The following is a 22,432-nucleotide window of genomic DNA, read 5'->3' on the forward strand; positions in this document are numbered from 1 at the left end:
GAGTGTGATTAGAAATAAAGCATCCTTGAGAGTTTGTATGTTAGAGTTGATGAAAATTAAAATCATCGCTATGTAGTGGGTGGATCCTGGGGATTAGAATTGCAGTAGGGCATAGTATATATAATTGTTGAGACTGGACCTTTTCGTATCAGTGCTCTGGGTTTGTGTAGGATAAATCCATCTCCCTGCAATGTGGTACGGCAATTTTGTCAACAAATTTGATGGAGGGCAATCTTATTCCAAAATTTCCTGTGGTGATAGGACAGGTGTTTATGAGTAATTGTTCCCTGTTTTTAAGATTTTCTTGAAGTAAACACCAATTAATATCTTAGTTGCGCTAGGTGGTGTATAGAAACAAGAACAGGCTGCATGTTTGTATTGTTAACATTGAAATTTCTGGTATATGGGCCTTACAGGATACAACTTCTATAACATGTTAATTGATTTTGGGTCTGATCCGTGTGGGTCCCAGGAAGGGTACAAATGTCAACTTCTAGATGAACAAATAGACCAGTCTAGAAGATAAACTTGTTGATCCAATTATATAATTTTCCTACAAGTTGCCAACAATAACTCATCTATACAATTGGGCATTATACATATGATAACAGTGTTAGAGATGAGGTGCAGTGTTTTGTATTTCTGTGGGCCTTGTCTGGCATTGAATTATGTTCAACGATGCGAATGCAGTTTTGCAAATGGTCATAGCATTAATTGAGTTGAGGAATGCTCCAGAGTTGAAAGTGTTTATGTGTAAGACATCCTTGATTTGAGAACAACTAAATCAGACACCCACACAAAGCTTGTTGATTTTATTTTGAATCTAAATGCTCATCAAGTCTACCAAAATAGACATGGTTTTAATTGTCTGAATTTCAAAACCCATTTTTTTTACAGAATAATGTATTACTTTTTGAAGCTCATTACTTTTCTTTTTTCTCCCTAGATACATTTACTATTAGAGTCCATAGATTGCAAAGACACTTAGTAAGATTCTCAAGAGAATGAGGATGGATTGCACTTTGCAGAGATGGCTTGGAGAAAAAGCAAATTGCATTTTCTACATACTTTATTTGTTCACCATTTTGGTTTAAAGAACATTGAAATTTGTCATCATCGCCTAATAGTTATATCTATTACCATTATACACTCAAATGAGTTCTGTTTCCTTGAACAATTTTTTATTACAGCCAATTTGGGTTTGAAAGTGATTCTTTGTTCAGGCTACAATATCCACAGTATCAATGATGCTTCCTTTACTGCTTTCAAAACCCTTTTTGCTGATATTCTTTGCTGAAAATCTAAAATGACTGTTGAATTTCCTAGAGAGCTCACAATGGATTGCAAATTTGATTTGATGTGCTTGGATGGGTCATGCTTTTTTGAAATCAGTGGTTTCTACCATTGTTTGGTTGTAGATGGAATTGTTGAATTGTGTGTTACTTAGATTGATCTACAAGCTGATACTTAAGTGTCTTAGAATAGTGTGTGCATACTTGGTGAATTGTTGTGAGAGTGTCGTCAGATTGGTTGCTAGGAGACTCGTACCCTGACCCTTGGTGCTGATGTCTTGTATTGGAAACACATCCCTGTCTTAGAGACATTGGGAGATTGCGGATAAATTTTCTTTATGTCCCTATACATCTGTTATAAGAATCACTTGAAAATCAGGAAACTTCCTAAAGAGGTTTCTCTAATTATCACAATAATTACACTAGATTTTCTGAGACTGCTGATTTGTGGTTGACAAAAGTTAAATGAACTTAACAAATACATCAATAGACATGTAATTTTTTATATTTGTCATAATAGTTTACTAATAATTTTGGTTTTAGAAAAGATCCTTATTAAATTCCAAATATGTAAGTATTTGAAGCAATATGTGTGTGTGTGTGTGAGAGAGAGAGAGAGAACCTGTCTCAACTTTTTTTGAAATTGACACACTTCTGCCCTCCACATTTCCTGTACCAGTACATGTACGTGTTCCCTGGTAACTATGGGTTTAATAACTTGATTTTTCTTTACTGGTTCCGTGATGTATCAATTTTGTTGGATGCTGTGAAGCTTATTTATCTAATTGTTGTGTTGTTAGGATAAACTTGGATTACTTTCTCCACGGTAAGACATATTATTGGGCTCTGGAGGGACGTGTCCTATTGCGATTTGAATTTATGATGATATTTGCTTTTGCAGGCTCCTGAATTGCATTTGGAAGTCCATAAACAAATGTTTAGTCCGCAGACTCTTGCTTCTGGTTCATCCACTGCTTCTAATTTGAAGGTAATAATTGTACTTTAAAATGGTGTTTGTGTCTAATTATTGTGAGAACTGAGTATGAAAACATATGGAATTCTCATTATTTTTTGCCTTCATTTAAAAAATAAAAATTCAAGCACAAACTGTAGGACATGGGATCAATAAAGAGCTATGGATTTTGAATTGTATTGCATTTGTCTAAAAAATGTTTTTTGGTGGAATTCCATGGTCTATCATTAAGGTGTTTAAATTCTCTTGGCAACAACTTATAATCAGTTTGAAGCTGCACCAGAAATCAAGGCAATTGGCCTAAAGAAAATATAAAATTAGGCACACTAGAAGGTTCTTATAGGCATTTTGGTTATACATTGTGACTGAAAAAATGGTTCCTATAACTAATTACTAGAATTAACCTAAGTTGACAAATCACTAAGCTTGCATGTAACAAGAGAAACTTCAAATCCGATAGTCCTTTTTGTAGTTTATAGTTATACTGTCCAATTATTTATCAAAATTGTGGTATTTGAAAGACAATTTTGTCAAACAAGCTAAATTAATGGAAATAACAATAGAAAAACTATGATGCAATTGTATCATGAGCTCACTTAGAGAACTAATTGGAAATGATAGTTTTGAGGGCTCAAAGCAATATTTGAAAAAATGGGATGGCTAGTTGTTAGCAACAAGAAAATCAGGTAACTTTGCAAGGCACAAAATCATTAAAGTTTATTACCATATATTATAAATACCATCGATCTTTAATTATTGTTGTGAGATAGTGCTCAAGCTTCGGTTTCATAGTTTCTTGTTACCTTGGCCTTTTGTACACAATAGAAAAGCTACAATGCAATTGTATCACGAGCTCACTTAAAGAACTCATGGGAAATGATAGTTTTGAGGGCTCAAAGTAGTATAGATTGGAAAAAATGGAATGTCTAATAATTAGCAACAAGAAAAATAGTTAACCTTGCAAGCCCTGCTCCATGAAGTTTCTAGGATTGGTTGTTCTAGGGGATAGGGGCGTGTTTTCGATATGGGTACGAGCTGAAGCCAAAATGTAAGGATGGGACCTTACGGGAGGACGATAAAAAACATAAGGAATTTTTATAGAGACAAAATTCAAATGTGCATATCATAACGTTGATAAACCATTCATCATAGACATTTTAGAAGCTCAATGCATATAACATAACAAACTGAAATTAACAAAATTCAGATACTAAGTACTTTAATTGTAATATATATTGTGTACATGTAGCAAAATGCCCAAAGGCTTCCAGTATCATGCATGAAATCAAAATGACATAAAGAGTAGTCCATCTAAAATACTCATGGTTATGCGGAGACTAGTCTGCCCCCAAAAAGACGCGTCTTGGAGACTTTTTGCATCTCTAGAGACCTCTAAAAAGGTTGGACACTTCATGATGAAGTCTCTTGAAGTCTCCCAGTCTCCTAATCTGAAAATTGAGTCTCCCCGAAGTCTCCTGATAGAAATAAATGTAAATTATAATATTAAGTTATTTATTTTTTTAGCCCTCATTTTAATATTTTATGCAAAAATTAAGACCAATGACAATTTAAATGATGTTTTGGAGAGCTTGATAGCTAAAGACCTTGAGATGGATGATCACAACCTTGTGGAGTAGATGATAGTACCATCAACATACTAGTACTAGATAGATTTCTGGTTTTTGTTTATTGTAAATAGTTTGTTCATTTTTGTTTTCTGTTGACAATTTAGCATCAAACTATAATTTTTTGAATTTAAAATTTGAATATATAATGATAATCTCAGTGATTATCAATTTGAAACCATTAACATAGTGGTACTAGATAGATTTCTTTTCTGTTTATTGTAAAAAGTTTGTTCATTTTTGTTTTCATATTGGCAATTTAGTATGAAACTATACTTTTTTGAATTTAAAATTTGAATATATAATGATAATCTCAGCGATTAATAATTTGATATGATGATGATCATATGCAATATTCGGAAAACAAGTATTACTATGAGATACAATAATGTGATTATTTGAGTTTTGAAATATTTGACTCTATATTAATGACATTACTATTATTATTTATTATTTACTTTAGTCTTTTAGTTATACAATACTACTATTTTGTATTTAGTATTAGACTCTTTAAACTTTTTAAAAATAATTTGCTCTCTCCAAGCACCCCCATCTCTCCTCTATTTGAAAAATTGTTGTACTAGTACCAGACCAAGTCTCCCTGTCTCCCAGTGACCTTGATAATAACATAGATCTTAACTCCATAACCAGATGTTCATAATAATCAAAATTGATAATGTATTTGCATATAGTATATGCCGAATATATGGCTATCCTCTACGAATCTAAATGTAAATCAAAATCAATGTCATGATCATCCTCTGAGTCACTAGTAGGGGTAGGCAGAGGGTCCTCATCCAATGAAACCCCAAGCAATCCATGAGGTGTTTCATCCTCCTCTACCAACGTAGCATCCTCGAGATCAACATCCCAATGTAATAGTAGAGTTTGATGATAGTGAGGAGTTTGCCAATCCTAGCCGTAATACACAATGAACAACCACTAAGTTCTTTGATTTTTTAGAGGTAAGGTTGTTCGTCTTCACTAATTGGATGAAGCTATATAAGGACCAATTCCTCTTTGTAGTAGAGGAACTTGCAACTTGTGAAAGAAGACGAATGAAAAAAACTCTTAGCTTGGGTGTATTTTTATCATGCCATGTCCAACATCCAATAGGGTCCCCTTTGAGCTACTGTAGCTCTATTTGTCTTTGCCTCTAGCCTACCAAAAATCGGACCATGAAAGTTGACAAAGTCAAGTCGTTGCTCTTAAAGAGTACCAACATCTCTGTCGTTAAAACATTTCTGTAAGGGCCTTGAAGAAGCCCTCCTTCACCTAAGTTGAACAAATAAAAACATATTAAATTAGCAAATGTCAAAAAAATGATTAATGATCATTGAAGATTGAAGAGATCAAATTTGAAGCTTTCTATTTCATATTTAAATTGAATTGTAAACGTTGAGGTCTTAGAATTGAGACTCCCCTCCTCATCCCTAGATGGAGACACTCTCCTAGGCCTTGGCGTAGACTATTTAGGATTGACAACATAGGTTTCCATATGAAGTGGAGTATTCATAATGTTCCACTTTCACATCACAATGGGCTTAAGATGCTCCTCACAAAACCCTAAGTTAGGGTCCTTGGCATGAATAACATCTTGATCTGCCAAAGCATGTTGTCAAAAGTCTCATAAAATCTCTCCAAGGCTAGGAGAGTTAGTATCAACATATTTAATGACCCGCACAATAGAGTCAATGAAGGGGCAAATGTAATTGCAAATGCAAGCAATTACAAGTGAGAAACATCATAGTTTTAAAACTGTTAATTCTTAAATAATAAAATCAGCAAATGCTAAAATGGGAAATAATTTTATCAAATCAGCTATAACAATTCTAAGTTTCTTACCTCATTGTAGTCCACCAATTATCATCCAAGATTTTTTGTTTTGCACTTCTTCCATTTAGGGTGCTTGATTCATGCCATCTATTCCACTCTGCATTGACCACCATGGATTGTAAAGCCTCTTGGACCTCAAACATCCTCTCAAATAAAATGAAGTAGCTTGCATATTTATTCTCCACAAGCTTGAGGAATTATTTTTTTGAAAATGTCCTAAATAATGCAAAAGACCTATGATGTTTGCAAATAAACTTTTGCACATCTCTAGCCTTAGATACCCTATCCTTTATCCAATCAAATTTTCCAATGTACTTTAAGGTGTTATTCAATGCATGTACACAACATAGGGTCTGAAAAATGTGTCTACAAGTACTCTCCACCATCATTCTAGCTGGCTTACACACTTGGGCTGAATTAATGACTACTTGCACAACATTTGAAGGTCTAACCTCTTCTATAACATCCTTAAAAATCTGAAATTGGAAGGATGCATTCTTCCTTTGCCTGTACCAATAGCTCTAATAAAAGGAGAGCTTGCTGTGCTAGTGATAATAAGATTGATGAGTGGCCAATGTTTTTCATCGGTCCACCCATCAATGATGATAGACCATCCATCACTCATCCATGTTTGTCTCATATACTCCATGAAATTGCTTACATTTGAATGTTGTTTATCAAGGACAATGCTGCATAGTTTTGTCTCTCTAGGTGGCACAAATGATGCACCTGTTGTTTCCCAAAACCGCAGATTGGAAATCCAAGAGCTTGCCACTTTCCCGATAGCACTTCTCAATCAATTTTGGCCAACGAACGGGAATACTTTTTGATTCCCTTGCACTTCAGGCTCCGCTACACCCAGGCGGGTAAACCTTCACCTCAAACGTTGATTGTCTAGTTCAAGACTTTTCTATAGCGACTACAAACTTCTAGAGTTCTCCAGCTGGCAAGGTCCTCAAACTCAATTAAAATGAAAACTGGATGCCGAATAATGGTTGAATGCTTTGTATAATTGAATAATAATTAATTTGATGCTTGTAGGAAGTTACAGATTTTCCGACTTTAATAATAAAAAGACTAGTGCCTTTGCTCATCCGGGAAATAGAGTCAACTTTATTGAATTTTCACGTACAACTTTATATGTTTTACACAGTTTACTACCAACAATTAAATAATCAAGATGCGACAGATTAAATATATACACAATCTTAAATTAGTCTAGATTGAGCTTTAACTCCTCTAGTAGGGAGACAAACTGGACACAGATTCGGAAGCAATTTAATATTTCACAGTATCTATGATGATTGAATTTAAAATGCTAAATGACCATGTCCACTTATCCGACATTTAAATTGTATACAGATTCCAAAAAATAATTACAAAGAACGATTCATCTACAGTTTAAATCTCCATGCCTTTAAGAATAAACAAAGAACATTTTATTTTATTATAAAAATAAAATAATGGAATTTATATTACAAAATCATAATGTTACGCCTTATCCCTACATACATTAATAAATATAAAATACTGTCTCGAGAATATGGATGTGAATGTCCAAATATCTGAATATTTCTTTTGCTCCAAATAACTTCTATCTTTATATTTGTTTGAAAGGATAAATCCGAATAGATGTATCTCTTCATATTATAACCAATAATATTAAAATAATCCTTGCTCTTCATAAATTGCATCTTTAAAATTTTAACTAACTACTTTTATTAATATTTTGTAGCCTTTACTCTGACTTTAATCGGTGGAAATATTTCTTTGGGCAACATGATATGTGAATTCTGGTTCACCCAGTATCTTCGAAAAACCATTTCACCTTAATATCTCTGACTCACAAATATGAAAGTGTTGTTTTTGATAATTGTTAACTTCAGTAGTTATCGAGCCTTCACCATTACTGTGTTATCCAAGTTGTTGGAATGTTGACGGAAACACCTATTGCACATTTGACGACCCTCTGTAACCCTTTTCAGATGAAACACGGACCTCCAGCAGCATTCACGGGGATTCCTGAGTGCATTTCCTGTAGATAATTACTGCTTATTTGAATATTAATACATTGCCGCTAGTACATTTGGATAGAGTCTACGGTGGCTTCTCTTCATGACTTGGTATATCATTGTTGCCGGTTATCTTCAAACATTTGGAGATTCCTTTTCATTATTGCCCCTTTGTATGTCTTCAGCGTTTGTAATCCTGGATGGCATGTGTTACTGCTTCCTGCATCACATACGACTTTGGACATTGTTAGTCACCTGTTTGGAACTTTAATGCTGCTACATAATGATGAAATACTGTCATTGCAGCACAAGTGTCTTTGCTGTATAAGTCTTACCATCAACACTGCTATTGAGATTAATACCGCTGTGAATGTGTCATTTGTTTATGGGTTATTTGTGTGATTCCTGTACGTATCTTAATCGTTTTTCAAACAGTGATATCTCTTCTGCAATTACTTTTATGGTTCTGATTGCTGCACATATGATTTACCCCTGTAGATCTGGGAGTACTCATTCTGTCAACAGACTTACACATATACATGGTCTTACAAGTACTGTCGTTCATATGTTTTTATTCTGACTGTAGCACTATTGTGACAGTATAACACTTTAATAATTGCTCAGCCTTTCTCACTCCTGACCATTGCAAATATGAGACTGAATGGATATGGATTTGAAAGGAAATTCTTTGTATTGGAAGCAGTTATACCATATTCTTTAACCTTTTGTTCCAAAGCTTCAGCAGATAACTCATCCAACATTTCTCATGCTTTGTTAGCACTCAAGTATTCAACACAAGTGATTGGGCCAGTATGGCATGCTAGTTCACCATCAATATTCCATGAAAAACAAACCACAGTCTGACAGTCCAGTCATCAATTTCAATAATTATAGTGTCTCCCACCATTAAGTGATTGGGCCAGTATGGCATACTAGTTCACCATCAATATTCCATGAAAAACAAACCACAGTCTGACAGTCCAGTCATCAATTTCAATAATTATAGTGTCTCCCTCCATTCTCATCATGACTTTTATTGGTTTGAAACATATTGGTAGTGGGTAAGATCTAAAGATTTTCCCTTTGCCATGGTGCTTGCAGCTCTAAAATTTGCCAAAATTTAGAGTCCCATCAGGACCAGCAACATATATATCTTTGCACATTTGTTTATAAAATGAGGAACATGACACATGGAATGGTATACCATGAGCAAAAAGTAATCTACCAATAGACTCTTCAGCCTTCTCTTTTGCAGCCACATTAAACAAATCAGCAACATTTGTTTTTCTTTTAGTTTTCTTTCCCTTTCCTCTTCTAGTAGTGGTTGTGGCTGTGGGGGTTGTGCTACTGACAGGCATTGGCTGGTACATTCTCTATTGGACTCCCCATTTTCAATTCCTCCCCCTCCATGTGTAATCTAGTAGCCTCATTTCTTTCCTCTTGTGTAATCAATTTGCATCCTGACTCCTTTAAAAGATGGCAATATACAAGTGTAGCTCACAAAGTAATGCTTGTGACATATATGGTACTCCCATTCCCTACTACCCCTCAAATTTCTTAAATATTCTTGTCCACTCTTGAGGCAAATTATAGGAGAGGTTTCTTTGGGTTGAATGGGCCTTTGGCATATTTTTAGAGGACTTGAGAAGGGCACTCAAATAGATTTGAGGTTGCTACATCTTCTCTATGAACATCTACGTTAATTGCAGACCGCCCTATGGCTGCCCTAGAACTAGGTCTTTTCCTTTGATAATTGAGTTTCTTCCATAGCCACATCTATGGTATCACTACTTCCCTCATAGTCATTCTCATTGCTGCTCATATTTTCAAATTTTGCAATGTAATATAGTGCTGCAAGTTATTTAAAAACAAAATATTTCAATGCTTCATTCAAAATGCCCTCTCTATGTGATGAAAAAAAGAGAATGAAATATATACCTGGAATGAATAAGATGTGAAAACTGAAGCTCTTTTTGCAACTCCAAAATTCCAATCTTTCCTCACTGTTGTTGCTGCTCTATATTTTCCTCTTGGCAACTTTGAGAAAACTACAAATGAGAAGAGGACATGCACTTTTAGTGTTTTGATAGTGAATATAGGATTTCCATTATTTTAATATAATCTAGAAGCCATGTGGACTGGCGTGGTCAAACAAAACTTTAAAAAAATTGACTTTTTGGCCTTTTGCGCTATCCCGATTGAAAACTAGGGGACAAGGGACGACCTCGTTGTCCTCGATACTGATTGGCATCCCCTTGTTTCCATTGGCCAGAGAAGGGCATTTTGGGGATGACCCCCAATTTGGACTCTTTGGGGACGACATGGGTGAGGGGGGAAAATGTTCTCGTGTCCCTTTTCATCTCTGATAGGGGAACAAGTCAAAAAACCAAAGTTGCATGGATATAGATATGGATAGAAATACAGATACAGTATTGGTTACGGATACCACTATTTTTAAAGATTTCCAATATGGATAAGGCTGGACACGATATTAATAAATCTCACATACACATATATTTGACGCAATTTGATAAGTTTTGATGATAACACTATTTTTTAAGATTTCCAATATGGATAAGGCTGGACGCGATATTAATAAATCTCACATACACATATTTGATGCAATTTGGTAAGTTTTGATTAAGTAAAAACAGGTTTTGAAAGGACCTGAAACCTTGTACATCAAATCAAAAGATATAACAATGTAAGGCCCAAATACAGCAGTGTGAGTCACCAAGCAAAGATAGGGAAAAACCAACAAATTCCCACAACGGACATCAATGCAATTTGATAAGTTATTAGAGGAGTCTGTCATTACTTCAAAAACAATATTGACACATAAATGCAACATAAATATTTATAACTTAATTTAACACTTTACAATATGCCAAAATTGTAGAGTTGCATTAGAAGATAACCCAACAAAATGGGTTGCAGAATAGAAAAACATTTTATTTGTCTTTCTCATTTGGTGCGGGTTTTGTTTATACCATTTTTTAAAACAATTGTATTAATTAAGTTTTTGAAATTAAATTTGGGAAGATTTACGCCATGTCTTATAAAAATCAAATTATGTAGTATTTGGCATGCTTGGAAAATCAACTTTTTTTAGGCAGACATGGGTACAATATTCAACATCTATTTGGGCAGTATCAGATAAATTTCCAGAATGGATATGAGGATAGTGCGCCCAAGGAAGGATATAGGAGTTTCCGGCAACTCTGCAAAAAACCTAGGGGACATGTTGCCGTGGAAAATAGCGTGCAAGGCATAAAATCATTAAAGATTAGTACCAAATATTATAAATAACATTAGACTTTAAATATTGTTGTGTGATAGTGACCTGGCTTTGATTTCATAGCTTCTTGTTACTTTGGCCTCTTGTACATTCTGGCAACCTCTGATATTCAAAGTTTCCAACTGTGATAGTCACCAAGGATGATGGTGTTGATGTTTTGAATCAGAATAATATATTTCAATTATATGGAAAACTAGAAAAGCATACAAACAGGTGACATGATTATTTACCCTGGGAAAATTCTCCTACTCAAGATAAAAACCCAGCCACACTTAAAAAATAGATCCCTTTGTTGAGTAACCAAAATTTCCAGTACAAAGCTTTACAAGCTAGATCCCTTGAAAGACTTCTTAATCAAGTTCGTTTTCTCATAACAGACATCTACAGAGAATATTTCTCTATAGAGTATGAACTACTTGTTATCTCATAACAGACATCTACAGAGAATCTTTCTCTATGAGTATGAACTACGCATATGAATCACCCAAATCATGAGAAAAGAAAGATCTTGTCAGACAATGAATACACTGAGAGAGAGATATGTAACGCTGAACCAACGAAGATTATCACTGTACTATCAACACACGGTGATAATACAGAGAATGATATATGTTGAACTATCTCTGTTCTATGAACCTTATAGCCACACCAAACACCCCTGTGAGTACTGTGATAACCCCTATATATAAATGAGATTTTCTTTATTTAATAATATAAATAAACCTTTTTATTTTATAGTTTATTTAAATAAATAAATACACTTCATTATTTCAATATATTGTATATTAATATTTAAATAAAATAAACAATAAATGAGTTTTCATTTAAATAAATAAATAAATAAATATATATATATATATATATATAAACAAATTAATGTATTTCATTTTTAAATGGATAAACTAATATAATTATTATTTTATATTAACGACTAAACAGACTTGTAACACTTAGTCCAAGACAGTTTAAAGTAAATTCGTCCATCTCTTTTAGACGGCAGATAAATGCCATGGATGGATCAAAGTATTCAGACCATCCATGCTGGCAAAAGAACTGTCCACAGTGGCAATGATAAAATATTGAACAGAATATGGTTACCAAACGACATCTCAAATGGCCCCTCGTGATATGACACGATGTCCCTCATCGCATCATTAGGCTCAGGGATAACAACTATAGAACCAAGACATCAAAGGATTAACAATCATCATCACGAGCAGAAATAAACAGAAGCAAAGGAACTTTGTAATACTGTGGCATAGAAATGATACCGCCGATAACTTGCAGACAGCGCACTAGCCGAAGGATATCAATAAACAAAGCATCTGTGTCCCATATAACCAAGCGGATACAAAAATACATACAACAGCACAGTTGACATTCTCTTAACAAATTAGATTTATGTTTCGCTGAGGTAAGTACCTTCCTTTTCATATATCATCTATTAATTTCAATAGCACCATGCGCAGACCATTATAATTACGAACTAGAAGAAATGAACCCTATACAATAAAGGAAAGACCTGTTTAAATCCAGCCAACTGGTTATTCTGAAATGGGTAAGGATCAGTGTCCCCAAAGAAATGCCTTGAGGACATGTCCAAGATGGGCTTAAGGCTTGGATCCCTAAAAACCTTCAGTAAGACTGTTGTGTTTGGTTTCAAAGCGATCTGCTGTATCTCAACATTCCTTCTAAATCAGAATTATAATTGAAATAACATTAATCTCATAACTTACAAATAAATTATTCTTGATTGGATTATGCATTAAGTTAAATGATATACAATTATAATAAATTTACTTATATATAAAAAAGACGACTCACAAGGGGTCCTTACAAGTACAAACTCACAATAATAATACATGCTGACCTTTTAAAGGCTTTGTTTTGCCATGTTTCAATGATGAGAAGGTTTCCCTGAAAACTGAAGAGGCATTGTTGAGAATACAAGGGGTCAGCCATTATACACAACAACAATCATAAATTCAAGAATCGATCACCCATGAGTCACCCCTTAGAGCTCAATTCACAGGATGATATGTGAATATGGAATAAAGCAAAAAAACATAATATAGACATAGCTTGAACATACAATAGCCAAAGAGTCGGGTATTTCCACCCCACCTCATATAATATGCCTTTTTACCTCAAAGCCATCAAACACAAGGTAACAGCTTCTTATGCAGAAGGAAGAGGGGTTGACGACAGAAATCCACGATAGAAGCATATAACTCAACATCCATCACATTTACACCATACAAAAGGTAGTCAATCACCTTCAGAAACCTAGCTGATAACACAAGTGAGAATGATCTCTCATGCAGCTACAAATCATTAACAGATGGCACTTCCTGAACTAAAACTTTAGGCAGATAGTTACCAATAGTAGCAGTTGCGAATAAGAATAGATGCCAAGAGCTTCGGATGTGGACAATCTTCAAGTGATTGGAATCTGGAATAATCCAAGTTTGCAGTGATTTTTGATACCAGACAAGTGGTCTGTTAGAATAGTAGAGTGCTTTCAGTTCTTTTGCAGTGTGAAATGCTTGAGATTTAGATTGATATGCTCCTAGAGGTCTATTGCATAATATTTGAGCAGTTTGACTTGTTTTCATTATGCTTGGAAGGCTATGTAATTTACCTGGGCCATCTTATTATGATGTATACGAGGGTTATGGATTATTATTTTCATGGGACAAATTAATTTCTACATGCACAGCTGTGTGGAATTCGTCTTGTTTGGCAAATTGTATGGAAGCTTAATTTGAATGTTGCTTTTGCAGGGCTCAAAGAAGAAGAAAAATAGCGATTTGAAGTATGACATATTTGGTTGGATTGTACTTGCTGTTGGCATAGTAGCATGGGTGGGAATGGCAAAGTCTCATGTCCCTCCACCTCCACCACCGTTATAGAACTTTGTTTATTATGTAGAAGATTTATATATATTGTCTTACGACATTTTAAACCATTATTTTTGATAGAAGCAGTACGAATCTGTATACTTTACTGTATAGAGGTATGGATGCAATGATTTTTCAGCTAGGTTTTGTTTGCATGTTAGATATGATATATTCTTGTAAGTCAGAGTAGGTGTATTACATGTGGGGATGCCAAACAATTTGTCTTCGATTACTTCATATTTTTATAGGTAAAAATAATATATTATCTGAATTTTAAAAGAGAGCGAGACATTGACTTGCAGAGATACTGACTAGGTTAGTTTTAATTTTATCTGTTATAGAAGTTTATATATTTCAAGTACAAGATCATATATTACTTTCTGAGATGCACGAAAAGAGTAGAATTTTCAGTTTTGCGAAGATAAAGCTCCAGTCTGAACCTTCCTTACTGAGTTATATAATTTTAAATAAGAATTCACGTAAGATAATCATATATTTTATTAAATGTACCATTCTCTGTCATTAGAGATACTAGAGAAAGACAAGTGTAATACCAAAAGTGTGTAAGAACCCCAATTTAAAAAATGATTACTCCACCTCGAAATTCACGCCAAGCTGAAAATTGCAATCACCTTTATTGAGATCACTAAACACTCTAAATCTACTCCAATTTGCTAGAAATATGACTCCAGAATGAAGCCATCACTGGTATGCAAAACTCAATGGGTCTTTCTCTATTTAAGTTTCTGAAAACACTGAAGAATTGTCAACCTTTAATGCTGAATAAGTGCAAAAATCCTTGCCTCGTACACAATTCCCATATTCGAAGAAAACAAGTAGAAAAGCTCACATATGCATAATGAATGGATTTGTACTTCATGCCCTTTTTTATATCCTTCTTGTGCGATGCAATTAGTAAAAGCTTCTCAAACAATTCACCCTAATGACTTGTTAAATTGCTAAGGATGGGCTTTATAATATTAAAAAAACCTCCTTGGTTTAGGTGCCCAATTAATTTAATCACTCAATTAGCTTAATAATAAATTATTAATAAATTCACTCTATAAATAATAAGTAACATGAGCTTGTGCCATTGAATTTAAATCACTGAGACGACTGGAGGTCAGGGAATCTTTGACTCAAAATATAGATGCCAAATCTCAGTACTGCCACAAAACTTGTCCAGCTGCCCTGCTATAAGTTTAAATTCAGAATTTCCTGTATTAGGCACTCACTATGAATAGTAAGTATGCCATACTAATCTGAACACTCCTGCCTTCAGAATGGGAATTGGCTTCCTGTTTTGCTAGCAGAGACCCTCTAACCATCTTTAGCCTACAAGGGCCAATGATAGGCCAAACCAAACCACAAACCATAGTGAGTTAAAATGGTGACATTACAAACTGACTGCAGAATACTAATAGCATATTAAAATAATACAATGGAATCTTTTATCCCAAAAATAAACCTGCTTTAAGTTCGTGAAATGTAACCACCAGGTGTAGCTATTCTAATGCTGCTGTTGGATAAGATCCCTTAAAGTGATTGATATCAAGATGAATTTTCATTAACGGATGTCAGGAATTATTGGTGGTAAAATGGGTTTTCATTGATCGGACACTTAAATGCTGGGACAGGGTCAACTGGAACATCTAGTTGCACTTGTTGCACACATAGATGCCTTCAATAGAATGAACTCCAGAGCTTATGGTCATTAAGAATCAGTCTGCAGTCAATCTTATAAGCCAACCTCAACGTTGCTTTTTACGTAGTAACTTTCTCTCAGGGCACTTATTCAACGGTTCTGCTGATTCAATGGTCAACATTTTTCAGAAACAGTATAGCCACCCTCTTCATATTTTCAGCATATGAATGAAATGTAAAGGAACATGCACTGGATAAGTATAGTAAACATCAGATATGATGGGACAGGCACACTGGGATTCGAGTGGGGATTGAATATTAGGAAGAAGTTGCTAAATTCCACAAATTATGCACCAACGACCAGCTTGCATTGGGGTTTTATTTGGCAAATGTCATGTAGAATACTCTTTACATACTTTTCCATAGTATGATAAGATGAAATGTGCATGAGGTGAGCTGGAATTTACAAACATTTGACAAGTTTTGAATATGATTTGATGATCAGATCAGTTAACAAAATCCTCAAGGACCCACAAATAAAGAATTGTAGTTGGAGCAGATTAAAATTTAAGGTCTGTTGATCAGAAACATCTCTTCAAGCGGATCAAATTTAGAGTTCATTGATCAGAGTAACTTTGCTTTTCATCAAAATGGACCTTTTCGATTATTTGTTAGAGACTGAAGTTGGTAATTACTTTTGAAGGATATATACTAATTCCTCAAATTAATATCACGTGCTACAAATAGGGTAAATTTTATAGGGTAATTTTTATGTATTTGTTCTGGCTATAGGGCGAATAGTGGTGAGATGACTGCTATGACAGTAAACGCCATCTTCTAGAGCTAGAATATGCGAAATTATTTAGTTGAGGCTTATTTTTACTCTTTTTTTTTCGATTGCACTATCTTCAAATATGATATTCAAGTTTGTTGTTTTTCAGAATAATTAGTTTCCAAGTTTGATAGAATTGTTTTCTTGTTTATTTAACAGTTTTTATGTTCAGAATTCTCTTGATCAGAGTTTAAAAATGGAGAAAGCAACAGTAATTAAATTTGCAGAACTATTAAAATATTTGGATGAATGATGTGGGAAAAACAACAGGAATTAAAGTTAGAAAACAATTTGGCTGCTTTTCTCACAACGCACTTTTATTCAATGCTTCTCGTCCCGTATAATCAAAATGAGATAAAGACATGTTTTACATGTTTTTTTTCCTTTTTTAATTAATCATTGCTGCCTTATCATTCTAATTGCTGCTTTTGCATTATACCACAAAACTGTCACTTGCAAATTTTATTTTTGTAAACACCTCCCCGGTTCTTTTTTGTCTTTTAATCATGAGTACTTTCTAAAAATCGTTCTTTTAAACAAGCGTAGTTGCTTGTGACTACATGTAATCGCAGATTGAAAATTGTTTTAATAATCACTAAAGACTCCACTTTAAAATATGGGAATTGCTGCGTACATTCTTCTAACAAAATCGTTGCCTATGATTAAAGCCTTACGTGGAATGATCGCTGCAATGATTAATTAATAATTTTTATTTCTCTGTAATCGCTGATTAATGACATGGAGATTTATAGTATCTGAATTATCTTCCTGACTGTGAATTGTTGTTTGCCTTCTTTACGTAGGCCTTTCTTTTTAGTCTATCAAAGGCAGGAAAGAATTGTGATTATTCAATTCAACTGAGCAATCAATTCATAAAATTTAAAAGATTAAAAGAAACTTCAAATGTTTATGTCTTTTTTTATTTTATTATTATTTTATAAATCACATTTTTCATTCATTTTATTGGATCATACTATTTTTTGGTAGGGAGAAAATTTAATTTTTCTCCAACAAAAATACAAATATTTTTTAACAAATTTATCATGCATTAATGAATGCTTTAATTACAACTTTATCTTTTTCACATTTGTGACAAGTGAATTAATTTTTTAAAAAATAATTTTTTTCTCTTCCACCTTACAAATGAGTTAAATGTTTTATATTTTTAATTTTAAATAATTTATTAATTTTACATTGATTATTTTTGTCATTTGTAAGAAAATACAAATATTTTGTAACAAGTTTACCATGCATTAATGAATGCATTAATTACAACTTTATTTTTTTCACATTTGTGACAAGTGGATTAGCTTTAAAAAAAAAATCATTTTTGTCTTCCACCTCACAAATGAATGTCTAATGAAAACTATCACTCTCTATTTTTCTTACCAAGTTTAAATATAAAGTTAAATGTTCTATATTTCTTATTTTAAATATTTTTTTAGTTTTACATTGATGTTTATTTTTGTCATTTGTAAAATGTTATTCTTGCTACTATTTTACAATCATATAAAGTTAAATGTTCTATATTTCTTATTTTAAATATATTTTTAGTTTTACATTGATGTTTATTTTTGTCATTTGTAAAATGTTATTCCTGCTACTATTTTACAATTTTACTCTAATTTTTTTATACCATTTTACAAATTGTAAAACTAATACTACCTCTCAAACTAATTAGATATTTTGGTAGTTTGAATTAAGTAATCAACAATTTATTTTTTCAAATCAGATACTTCAACTTATAACTTAATTGGTAGAAATGACTAGTGCATTCAAATAATATAATTTCTATTGTTATTTACATATTTCATAAAATAATATAATTATTAATATTTTAAAAATTTCCTTCAACTCTCTTTATCATTTTATCTTTATTTGTGCTTCTAAAGATTCTATGGCTGAGGTTTGCTTTCGGTCTGAGGCGGTGGATGCTTTGGTCTCTTCCCCTGGTTTGGATGTCCCTCCTACGGGTTGTTGCGGCTTCTGCGTCCCCTAGGTTCCTTGAGCTTTTGTCTTCCGAGGCTGCGAAGATTGAGGATGGGTGGATCGCGGTTAAACGAAAGAAGTCTAATTATTCTGCCCCCCCCTTTAGATAGGGTCCTTCGGTCTGGTAAGGGAAAATTCATATTTAAAAGAAAATCTTATGTTTCCTTATGACGACAGGTTTTTTGTGTTGGTAAACTGATTGCTTTTCTGGTTCGTTGGATACTGGTTTGGAAGGTTTTTCAGGTTACTGTTCCAGTCTGTTGACCTTCCAGGTTCTAGTATTGTTTGTTTGATTTTTCTGGTCACATCTGTTGGTCTCAGGTCCCTGTAAAACCTGATTTAGTTGTTTACCTGGTTTTTGGTCTTTGTACTTGGTTGTGCTTATTGGTTTATCTTTCTCTTAGATGTAAAGGGTTTCAAGGCCCCTTCAAAACCTGCTTTTATCTTAATCTAAAACATATCATTCCTTTCTACCTATAAATCTCCATTTCCCTTCTCCAATTATTGGCAGGAATTTTGATGCATTGCATCTCTTGTTAATAATTATGATTGATGTGTATTATGTGTATTATATGGATTGACAAGCAAGTCATCCACCTATAAACATCAACTTTAAACCATAATTAAAATAGTGACACAATCAATCTTATTCTTCTGACATGACAATTGTCAACAACCCAACACTAGTACATTTGGGCTCATTTTTTGACCTTTATTGGTCGAAATTTTGACCCATTTTTCGACCAATCTTCGACCAAATTCGACCAACAAATTGGTCGATAATTTTTAGGTCGAAAATTTGACGAACATACTGGATGGTCGAAATTTCGACCAATACGTTGGTCGAAAAATGTCCAGGTTGTTGAGCCATTTTCTGCCATTCATTGGTCGAACTTTCGACCAATGCTTGGTAGAAATCTGCAGGGCATTGGTTGAAATTTCGACCAATGAATGGTGGAAAACTAGATGGCACTGGTTGAAAACTTTTTGGTTGAAAATTCGACCATCCAGTAGGTTGGTTGAAACTTCGACGAATATGGTGGTCCAAAAATGTTGGCGTTGTTAGCGCATTTTCTGCCATTCATTGGTCGAACTTTCGACCAATGCTTGGTAGAAATCTATAGGGCCCATATCATGGACATTGATATCATGGACCCACTTCTTGTGTACTAGGTACAAAGATTTCTGATTGTGAGATCGAGCCGAGATCAAAGGGTGGCGTTGACTCGCTATGAAGAAGTGCTCAGAAGTTAAGTATAGCGAGTTAGCGAGTGTGGCCCACTACTGTTGAAGTAAAATTGCTGTCCACAAGATCAAGTTTGGATCGACGACGCTCGTTGACTCGCTATAAAGAGATGTGCAAAAATTAGGTATACCGAGTTAACAAGCAATGGACCCACCATTGTGTTCTTAAAGGTTGTTTCAATTGTCTACCACACGATTAAAGTAAGATCAGTGATCAACGCTAGCTCGCTGTGGAAAGGTGCTCGAGAATTATGTATAACGAGTTAGCGAGTTGATGACATGTGTGCGTAGTCATGCATGGGCTTGGTTTGAAGCGCCAGCCTTGAAGGAAAGGTAGAGGTGGAGGTGTTTTATTGGCTTGACTGCCAATGTGTTAAGAAGAAAGCTGAGTTAGCTTAGTTGTAATTTCTAGATCGTAGGATTTTTCAAGGATCAACGACACAAGTTTAAAAAAGAAAGTGCGACGCCACTCTGTTTTTCTGTTTGGCACATTTATGATAAGTGAAAGCTTCGCGTGTGGGAGAAACAGAGAATAACATAGAGATTTTCATTAATTCCAATCCCACGCGAACAAAGATTGCAAATTTTCTGAGCACAAGAGCCTGATTGATTGTGTCGTGTTAAGCCTGGTAAAGACGTGAAACTATTCTTCCGTCGTTCGAGAGAAATTTTAGAAGTTCAGAGAAGAACAAGTTCAACAAGTCAAGTAAGTACTCATATTATAACCTCTGTGGCATTCCAATTCTCTCAATACTGTCAAAATGCCTCCTAAGAAACCATTCTCTGGGCAAATTAATTATATGGATAGGAATGTCCACGATGATTTATTAGAATTACTCCCAGAATCTACTGTACAACCTGCACAAGTTAAAAAGTTAATTTCCTTAAACCCTAGGCTTAAAATTGGTGATGGCCTATATGACAAGGGGAACTGGGTTAGGGATGCAACAACTACTTAAACTGGCCTTATCTTGTTTAAAAAGTGGTTTTCGGAAAGAAAGTTGTTTGCCCCGCATGCTAATGTCTGGAATTTTGATTTGGGAAAGTTAGTAGTCCCAAGTGTTTTCATGGATTATGATTTTCTTGAAGCCATTGCTAAGAATTATGACCAAGCCATTAGGGTTGTAAGAAGAAAGGATGGTGTGCCTCTGGTCTCGATTACTCCTGAAGAAATTAGAGAGGTTTTTCACCTGGAACCATTATCAGACTACCATGTGCAAATCAATCTGCTAGAATTAGAGAATGAATATAAAGCAAAGAAGGATGTAATTAGGGGAGGTGCACTAAGGGCACATATTGGTACAATAGGAACTTTGCCAGTAATTACTGTAGCCTCTAGAGAGCCTTTTAAGAAGAGTCTTTTCACTTCCCGAGCTGTAGAGATATACATGACCTTATGCCGAGTTTTTGGTGAAGATGAGCAAGAATTATGCCCATTGGTTTCATGTACATGATGGTTCAGATTGCTTCCTTTGGTGTAGATGTTATTTTTGATTTTGCTTCCTTTTTGGCTGAAGAAATTCACATTGGTTTAGTTGGGATTGCAAAGGGCAAGGTGGAACAATCTTTTGGTCACTACTCTCTATTAATGCATATGTTTTTGTTCAAAGGAGTGACATATTTTGGTAATGAGATGGAACTAAACAAAGAGGAGAATGGGGAAATACTGCCAGTCTAGTTGTGGAGTGCAGATATGACCTGAGATGCAAGTAATGCTAGTTTTGTCAGATTTGATAGATATTTTGCTGCTAAATTGAGATGCCTCATATTGAGTGACAATCCCAATGAGTCTCATCAGGCCTATGGATAACCCCCATGACTTGAAAGTTTCACATAATTGGGGAGATATCATCCCCTACCCTGTTTCTACTATTTTTAGAATCTATGGTTTCAAGGGGAACCCTCATGTTTTACCTTACCAAGTTCCTTTGAAAGTGGGAATGGCTGAAGTTTTATGGCAGTTAGAGGGAGTGGAAGAAATGTTTTTGTTGAAAAGGCAATTACGGTCAATTTTCCCTACTTACACAGTGGCCCATCAGTTTGTGATTACAAAAGGGGGATGGATCTTTTTGCATAAAATTTTGGAGCAGTATATGATGGCTGTCTCTCATCCCCGTTTTTGTGATTCTGAGGGATTTTTCAATCAGATGTTGAGGCATAGAATCAAGTTGGGACCGGTCAAGCACGATTCTTATTATCCAAAGGATATTATAAGGAATGAATTCTCATTGCAGGAGCAGGAAACTAAAAAGGAAAAATGGAGAGTTTATTCTCGGGTCTTAGAATTCATTCATTGTTTTGATAATAAATATGATCCTTTGGATAATGCTACTACAGAGGCTGACAAAATAAGTAAGCTCATGAATACCTTCCCTGAAATAATGGAGGTCATGAATGAAAAGAAACAATTTTTTATTGATTCATATCCTGATAACGCCAGAGAGGTCATGAGGAGGTTGGCTTTCACTCCAAATGTGAGAACTGATAAAATAATTGTACAAAAGAGGCCAGGATATACTATAATTCAGAATAAAAGGGTTCCTATAGACAAGGGCAAACAAATAATAGGATCTACCAGTATAGCCCAAGAGGAGAGACCTGAAGGGCCTAGTCCTAAGAGGCAAAAGGTAATGACAAAAGAAAGGCCTCAAGATGAGGAATATTCACCCACCCAGTCCCCTTTGAGGATTGGAGAAGAGCAGCTCACTGGTGAATAGGTTGAACAAATGGGATCACAGGGAGATATTTTTATTACTCAAGCAGAATTAGATGAGGGTAACCCTCCA

General features: G+C 34.5%; 1 protein-coding gene across 1 annotated transcript in view; it reads left to right on the top strand.

The window, feature by feature from the left end:
• Positions 1-14,215, top strand: part of LOC149552389 (mitochondrial import receptor subunit TOM20-like) — a 76,751-nt gene extending 62,536 nt beyond the window's left edge. Inside the window, exons 5-6 of the mRNA XM_089787932.1 lie at positions 2,194-2,280; positions 13,820-14,215. Coding sequence (XP_089644058.1) covers positions 2,194-2,280; positions 13,820-13,948 — 216 coding nt within the window. The 3' untranslated portion in view covers positions 13,949-14,215. The remainder of the gene's footprint in view (positions 1-2,193; positions 2,281-13,819) is intronic.
• Positions 14,216-22,432: the final 8,217 nt, after the last annotated feature.

This window comes from Cupressus sempervirens, chromosome 6, assembly GCF_028749045.1.
Source record: "Cupressus sempervirens isolate cs-2001-9-10 chromosome 6, ASM2874904v1, whole genome shotgun sequence".
Lineage (NCBI taxonomy): Eukaryota > Viridiplantae > Streptophyta > Pinopsida > Cupressales > Cupressaceae > Cupressus > Cupressus sempervirens.